General features: G+C 35.1%; 1 protein-coding gene across 1 annotated transcript; it reads left to right on the forward strand.

Annotated features, from left to right (window-relative positions):
* The first annotated feature begins 7,432 nt into the window (after positions 1–7,432).
* Positions 7,433–8,611, forward strand: LOC132563317 (uncharacterized). The gene has a single exon (XM_060228076.1). The coding sequence runs from the start codon at positions 7,433–7,435 to the stop codon at positions 8,609–8,611; it is 1,179 nt and encodes a 392-aa protein (XP_060084059.1).
* Positions 8,612–8,955: the final 344 nt, after the last annotated feature.

The raw sequence follows: 8,955 nt of genomic DNA on the forward strand, positions 1-8,955 counted from the left end.
GCGTTATATAGCCACATGGGCTAAGATCATTTTTAAGGTTAGAATATTCCGCGTAAATTTACAAATTTAACCTGATACTGATGTTGAAATGCGTGAGATAATCACAGGGATTTTTTTCAAGGAAAAGTGTATTATTACGTAATGTTTCATGGACAGAAAAGTTGTTGTATAAACACAAGAGGTAATGTATCTACGTATTACCCATCAATTCACGCGATATTTGTATGGACTTAAAATCGTGGTTACTATTTGTTATATATATATATATATATATATCAATACATATCTATAACCATATCGATTTTTCTATTTGTGTTGATAATATCAACCTTGTTAATGTAACACGAACGGAAAACAACTTCCGTGAAAAGTTCCTCGTATATAACAGTGATATTTCAAATATATCTACATGAACAGATAACAACAGTTTCGCTTTGATAATTATGGCACATGTCGTGATAATAAATTACTTTAATAAATATATGTAAATTACGTGTATTTTACCTATATCACGAATAAAGTATGTTGATTAGATACACAATGGGTACCACATATAGGACATCATCTAATGTCGAGTTCTATCATTCAGATTGGTTGTTAATTGTGTATTGTAGTTATATAAAACCTTCAAATCATCCTAATCAGTCATTAACCCTAATTCTAATATTGTACTACAATATAACAGTCAAATTACTGCTGATAACTGTTCAATAACCAAACCGGAAAAATACCGACATGTTATCAAAATCTTACTTCAATTTTTAAATTGATAAACAGAGGATTTATCATGAACAGAAGTGAGTGTAACATAGAGACATTTGAAAGAATACAAGTACAATGTTTTGGAAGGGTAAGCGTCTTCTTCTTCGTGTAAATCTTGGTCAATCCAAGTAAGGGTTCGAAAAAACGGATCCACCAGGCATACCATACTGCACAAGTCAATACAACATTATCTGTAAAATCGTTGTGGTACCATATAACAGTGTCGGTTGTGAGGTCGGCATTTCTGCATCTAGAACGAAACAAAAGCTTCTCCTGTTGGTTACGTTGCTATTGAGGTTGTGGTAAACAGCTTCAGTAAGGTCTGTCGTGTCCTGGTGAGTATGTATGATGAACATGGTCAATAAAGTTCTCTCCTTAATACATCACAGTATATCTAAAGGTGAAGTTAGAAGACATGGCAAGTCTTTCTGGTTTGTTTATTTTAGAGTCTCTTCTTATTATTCAATATTGTCTTGTTATCGGTTATATTTATGACTTGTAACGATAATTTAATCTACTAAAGTAGGCCTACAACGTATCAAAGGAATCGCCCCTAAGTATTGCATTTCACTTGAATCATGAAGCTGTTATTTGGGGCTGCTGCACCTCCCCATCCAGATTTTGACTTTTCTTTGGATTTTCTTCAGTCGCCTCCTAAGCTTCAAAATTTAGGCCCTGGGCATCACTGACGAGTTCTAGAAGGACAAAACAGCTGTATGATGCAGTTTAATTCATTGTTTGACTCTACTGTATCTCTGCTCTCTCTACTCTAACTCTGAATTTGTATCAAAAGGTACTATTCACGTGTATCTCTTGTAAAATCTTTGGGGACAAAAGTGGTGAAACACTGAAAGGCATTTACATAGAGTTAAACAAAACTCTTTCCTACCAAGATTGATAGGAGAGAGATGTGGACAAAAACAACATGAAAATATCAGCATTTTAATCTCCTTACGGAATCAATTTGTACCATAATACAACTTACTCTTCCAGAACAACCAGTGTTATTCTCCTTGTACTGTTCATGAGTATTCGTGTAAATCTGGTTTTGTTTCTTGTCCTAGTTTTATTTGGCTTTTTAATATGAATCTATTGACATTTTGTATAAGATGTATAAGAAAGCGACAAGTCGCTATGGAAATCCTACCATACAACATAGTCACGTGTACACTTTGTATCATGAAACTGAATATGATTTGGAAAGTTCCGAAAACAAAATATTTGAACAGTGAATTTTATAATTCCATAAATATTACAGTGTAAATGCACGTAGTAACACCAAATGTAACTGTCACGCTTTAAGTGTGTGTTGACTTCCGTATTCTGAATGACATAACGTGATCGAAGTTAAAACAGATATGTTGAAAACTTCTTCCTTGTTTAACAATATCTGGATCGTCTAGTGACACCAAATATCACGAGATCAAAAGACCAGAAATTGATCTATCTATCACATTAATTCGTCCTGTTGGCAAAGCCGGTCTCGGTAAGTATATTTAGATAACGTCTGTGGCAACAATAACAATTTTACTCTGATTTTTTTTTTATTTTAATGATATACGTGTCAAAACTCATTAAAGCTCCTTTGCTGACATTTGTTCTGAAAACTCTTCATCACCATAATTTTGAATCATTTGTAGTCATGATATTATTGAACTAACTTCATGTAATGTAATGAAAATATTGTCAATATCATCAAAAGTGTCGTTACCAACACATTTCCTTGTGTACATGTTAACATCAGCAGAAAACTTTACCTTATCAATAATACTACATGTCACCTTGTACCCATCAATAGTACTACATGTCACCTTGTACCCATCAATAATACTACATGTCACCTTGTACCCATCAATAATACTACATGTCACCTTGTACCCATCAATAATAATACATGTTACCTTGTACCCATCAATAGTACTACATGTCAACTTGTACCTATCAATAGTACTACATGTCACCTTGTACCCATCAATAATACTACATGTCACCTTGTACCCATCAATAATACTACATGTCACCTTGTACCCATCAATAATAATACATGTTACCTTGTACCCATCAATAGTACTACATGTTACCTTGTACCATCAATAATACTACATGTCACCTTGTACCCATCAATAATACTACATGTCACCTTGTACCCATCAATAATACTACATGTCACCTTGTACCCATCAATAATACTACATGTCACCTTGTACCCATCAATAATACTACATGTCACCTTGTACCCATCAATAATACTACATGTTACCTTGTACCATCAATAATACTACATGTCACCTTGTACCCATCAATAATACTACATGTTACCTTGTACCATCAATAATACTACATGTCACCTTGTACCCATCAATAGTACTACATGTCACCTTGTACCCATCAATAGTACTACATGTCACCTTGTACCCATCAATAATACTACATGTCACTTTGTACCCATCAATAATACTACATGTCACTTTGTACCCATCAATAATACTACATGTCACGTTGTACCCATCAATAGTACTACATGTCACCTTGTACCCATCAATAATACTACATGTCACCTTGTACCCATCAATAATACTACATGTCACTTTGTACCCATCAATAATACTACATGTCACGTTGTACCCATCAATAGTACTACATGTCACCTTGAACCCGTCGTGATCTTTAGTAGCTTGTTACTTTCATGATCTTGTTTTGACTTTTTTAAGCTATTCCATTCTGTGTAATGTCAAATGAAGGATGGTAGTGGTTGGTTTTATGAATAATTTCATGATCTTACTACGGAATGTACAACAATAGACCAATGTTTTAATGGAGGCTTTAAACGGCAGTTTTGATTCATTAACTCTTGTACAAGCAATCCGTTATGAACACCTGTACTACCATGTTTTATATTTGCAGATACCAATGTTACTGTTTCGCGTGTAAAAATGTATCTATTAGATCATATGTTTGTGTATATGGTTTCACCGTCATGCTTATTATTGTAAACATATATATCAGGGTTTGTTTCTAAACATACTGCCATGTTAAGAACAAGTACTTCAACTTTATATCACTTCTTTACCTGAAAAAAGTCATATCTGCCTTTCGAAAATCGCTCCTTATCAATGTCATTGTTTATAAAAACACGTGAGCATAATTTCAATACTGAACTACCCGAATAAACAACGGTACAGATAAGGGTTATAAAACAGGCTCTCATTTTAACCTACCTAATCAACACGCTATCAGACATACACATACATGTATGTACACGTATCGCTAGACATCGGCAGATAAATAAAACACTGTATGTGTATAGAGATGATGATCATGTAAAAATTTATATCAATTTATTATTGGGTACAACAGGACAAGGATGTGTAACGAAAATCGAGGAAAAATCACGTAAGTTTTGGTGACTGTCTCTATACCGTTATAATCACTTATAGTATAAGTTATTATACTTATATAAAATTACAAGTAGAAGCGATAGTTATGTAAATATTTTCGGGAAGTTGCTCTTTGGTATGACCAACAGTACTAGTTATAATAAAACGTTTACCTCTCCGGAACTACCAACCTTCTCTTGTGACATTTTGGACAGTTTCAAAGGTCAAAAACCAGGTTACAAATATGAGTGTTAAGTTTTTTACGTTTAGACGCCAGAGTCAAGAACGATGTGTAGTACACGTATTAGCAATGCTTACTAATGATGATGTCATTAACCCAGTTTATCGTTGAGAATAAGTGTTTCGGGGACTAAGATTCCGAGAAATATATATTAATGATGATGCGAAACGGCTACCTTTATAGCGGGCGCGGCGAGTACTTATGGTACGGTGTGTGGAAATTTAAAGAGGGTGAAAATGTAAACCTACGAACTGTATAACTGGTAAGTCCTCCGACCAAATGACTGGTTGTAGAAAACGTATTCCGGTCAACAGATATTCCTTAAAGCAATCATATGATTACATTCCATATTTTTATTGTATTTCATGCGATTTTATGAGACTGTAAACTACAATTTGGAGTGGTTAGGTCTGTGTAGGAATACAGTTTGATATCGCCCAGGTAAACTACAGACAGATTTTACTGATCTGCACGTCATCGTTTAATATATAGGAATAGTAGCACGGTTCAGATTATACACGTGCACTTGACGTTCTTCTAAAATCAACAGATAAATGAAACTTACGGAATTCGGAAGGGCTAGTGCACCTACGCATCTAAATTTTGACATTTCTTTCCATCACCTTGGGACTTCCGCACTCACCTCCTCGATTCAAAACTTAGGTCATAATCATTACTGACGTATCTAAGAAGGACGAAACAGCTGTATGATTATTAGTCAAACACATTTTGGCCACAAAATCCTTATAAGCACCATAAGTGATATGAACTATGAGATTATCAAGTTTGTCAATGTCGTCTGCATAAATGTTTATTTTCGTAAAGACACATGGAGGTATAGCTCCGTACCATCTGATTAAGGACCGCATCACCTCTTAATTAGATATCAATACTCAATATGGCTTTATTCCATACAAGCGAAAAATGTAAAATACCACACAAATTAAGATAAGTTTATACTCGGATATTCTCGCATGTTCTCGGATTTGAACTCAAGAACGCCATTATTTGATTAAAGATAACAAACTGACGAAATGACATATATATCAAAATATAGTATGGAATTATAACCAGATAATATTATACGTCTGTATTAAGTTGTGTTGTATTGTGTTGTAACGTATTGTATTGATTTGTGTTGTGTAATTGTTGTTGTGTTGTATTGTTGTTGTGTTCTATTGTATTGTGTTGTATTGTTGTTGTATTGTGTTGTATTGTATTGTATTGTTGTTGTGTTCTATTGTATTGTATTGTTGTTGTGTTCTATTGTCTTGTGTTGTATTGTATTGTGTTGTATTGTCTTGTATTGTGTTGTGTTGAGTTGTGTTGTATTGTATTGTAGTGTATTGTATTGTGTTGTGTTGTATTGAGTTGTCTTGTATTGTATTGTGTTGTGTTGTGTTGAGTTGTGTTGTATTGTGTTGTAACGTATTGTATTGATTTGTGTTGTGTAATTGTTGTTGTGTTCTATTGTATTGTGTTGTATTGTTGTTGTATTGTGTTGTGTTGTATTGTATTGTGATGTATTGTTGTTGTGTTCTATTGTATTGTATTGTTGTTGTGTTCTATTGTGTTGTGTTCTATTGTATTGTGTTGTATTTTGTTGTGTTGTGTTGTGTTGTATTGTATTGTATTGAGTTGTGTTGAGTCGTGTTGTATTGTATTGTATTGTGTTGTGTTGAGTTGTGTTGTATTGTGTTGTATTGTGTTGTGTTGATTTGTGTTGTATTGTGTTGTGTTGAGTTGTGTTGTATTGTGTTGATTTGTGTTGTATTGTGTTGAGTTGTGTTGAGTTGTGTTGAGTTGTGTTGTATTGTGTTGTTTTGTATTGTGTTGTGTTGCGTTGTGTTGTATTGTGTTGTATTGTATTGTGTTGTGTTGATTTGTGTTGTATTGTATTATGTTGTGTTGAGTTGTGTTGTATTGTATTGTGTTGTGTTGAGTTGTGTTGTATTGTTTTGTTTTGTATTGTGTTGTGTTGTGTTGTGTTGTATTGTATTGTATTGTATTGTGTTGTGTTGTGTTGTATTGTATTGTATTGTATTGTATTGTATTGTGTTGTGTTGTGTTGTATTGTATTGTATTGTATTGAGTTGTGCTGTATCATGTTGTGTTGTATTGTGTTGTATTGTATTGTGTTGTGTTGAGTTGTGTTGAGTTGTGTTGTATTGTGTTGTTTTGTATTGTGTTGTGTTGTATTGTGTTGTGTTGCGTTGTGTTATATTGTGTTGTATTGTATTGTGTTGTGTTGAGTTGTGTTGTATTGTGTTGTATTCCAATCGACTGTACCCTACCAGCTGCTTAGATAAAAACCAATTAATAAGTTTGGATAAATACATAAAAAAATAAATCCGTTTAACGTTTTTAAAACCCGTTATGCCAAGATCTTTTTGAAAAAGAGGATTTTAACAAATCATGATAAAATCACATTCGGTATCCTGTTGATCTAATTTCTGGTTTAAAGCACCGGACTTCCTGAAACACGGAACGATACGATACGGAACGGAACCATACAACACATAAATACGGAACAGACTTAGAACAGTTGTAGAAATACAGGTAGTCCAGTCCAACAAGCTATCATTACTAGCCCCCGTGACCATTACCAAGTGTGTCTTGCAATCAATACGGCATCAAAATGACAATTACTGATATCCGGACGGTTGTCTCTGCTTTAACAAATACTTAAACAAGGACCTAACTCTTAGCGAGGCCGTCCTTGTCGTCGAGAACACATTGCGCTCTTCTATACCTATTTCATGTTATACATTAAATTGAAGTGAGATGTTGGCAAGAAAACAAAAATTAAAAATAATAACAAAATAAAATAAAGTATCAAGTACATATTATATGTAGTACTGATTCAAATCTAAGAAATTCAAAGACCATACTTGAAAAAAATGCTACACGCACGTCCGTCTTCTGTCCTCTTAGACTGCTTCACATATGTCTGTCCTCCGTCTTCCAGGACAGCTACACGTACGTCCGTTCTCATGCAATGTATTTTTTTATATTTTCAGTAATAACTAGGAAGCAACCAAACTTGTCACTGATGCAAACCCGATCTACATCCGACAACATCCGGTCAGGGGAGGCCCCAGTAGACGACTGCTGTACAGCCTGCTGTTGTTGTTGCTGTTCGTTATGGCTGTACTTGTTCTGTTGTCGCAGTATGAAGAGGACGCTACGTATGAAATTGTTATGGGTCTATATGGTGGTGCTCGGACTCACAACGGGAGTAGTAACGGGCGTAGTAATATTTGGCAGTGTTCAGACGGAAATGGCCATGTCGGACATGCGTGTTATAGATAAAAAAATGTCAAATGTATTTTGCGATAGTGTTGACATCGAATCCGATAGTTTTGAATCTAAATTTGATGCTTTTTTCATGAAAAATACGCCTGAAATTCTTCCAGATATACAAAAACCATATAACGAGAGTTACACGCAGTTTGTCGAACAAAATTCGTTCGTAACTAAAAGGTTTTACTTACTGACAGGGTCGGCCGTAACACTTACGGGATTTGTCAAATCATTTACAGAGTTAAACTTGATCCGAGGCGAAGACAACTACAATAATTACGTTGACAGTGGTAAACAATGCATGGATTGTGTTGAAGACTCGTGGAGCCTGCTTGAAGACAGGGATAACAACATACATATAGATATTGAAGACACAGATGTCTACCTCTTTGTATTTGTGAGTAGCATTGAAGATACATGGATAGACATGCGGTTTAGTCTCCTTCGTACTGTATACGACACTAGCAATCATCTAGATGTTTGTATGGATACAATTACGTGTGTGTTTGATTATGATATTACAGATTCTAAAACCCCTGTGGTTATACTTTACGCCAAAGCAAGCAAGAAACATCATTACGATGAAGGTAGCATCTTTATAGAAACTTCCTGCGTGAGTAGAAGTTGGATATTTGTTCTCATTTTCTTTGGAATACCGACCTTTCTGTCTATCGTAATTAGCATTTTTATTTTCCGTCGTTGTTCCGACCCACAACCAGAAGTTACGTACAATGCTGTAAGATCAAACGAGAGGACGCCGTTACTATGGGATACCGCTCGGGCTCCAGCGGTGGTTATTCTTCCACCAAAATATGAGGACATTATTGGAACAGACAATGATCTGCCATCATACGAAGAGGCAACTACGAGCACGTGCAATGTGAACAATCAATCTAGTAATCAAAATGATGTAGTACAGGAGAGGTAAAAGTTGTACATGTACATGTGATATTTAATAAAACTCTTAACATTATATATACACCAATGACGGGCCAGAATATTATATTGATATAAACAATCAATAGGATTAGACAGCAGGCTAGAGCCTATATATGTCGTCTTCCAAGACAACATGGTGGTCAGACATAAACATAGCACACACACACACACACACACACACACACACACACACACACACACACACACACACACACACACACACACACACACACACACACACACACACACACACACACACACACACACACACACACACACACACACACACACATCCTCACACACACACACACACACATACACACACACATCCTC

The sequence above is a fragment of the Ylistrum balloti genome, unplaced genomic scaffold (assembly GCF_031769215.1).
Source record: "Ylistrum balloti isolate Yb309-2 unplaced genomic scaffold, AGI_CSIRO_Ybal_v1 Utg371680, whole genome shotgun sequence".
Classification (NCBI taxonomy): domain Eukaryota; kingdom Metazoa; phylum Mollusca; class Bivalvia; order Pectinida; family Pectinidae; genus Ylistrum; species Ylistrum balloti.

Excerpts from the sequence above, each read along its gene's own strand:
- LOC132563317 (XM_060228076.1), top strand. The coding sequence starts at position 7,433 with ATGCAAACCCGATCTACATCCGACAACATCCGGTCAGGGGAGGCCCCA.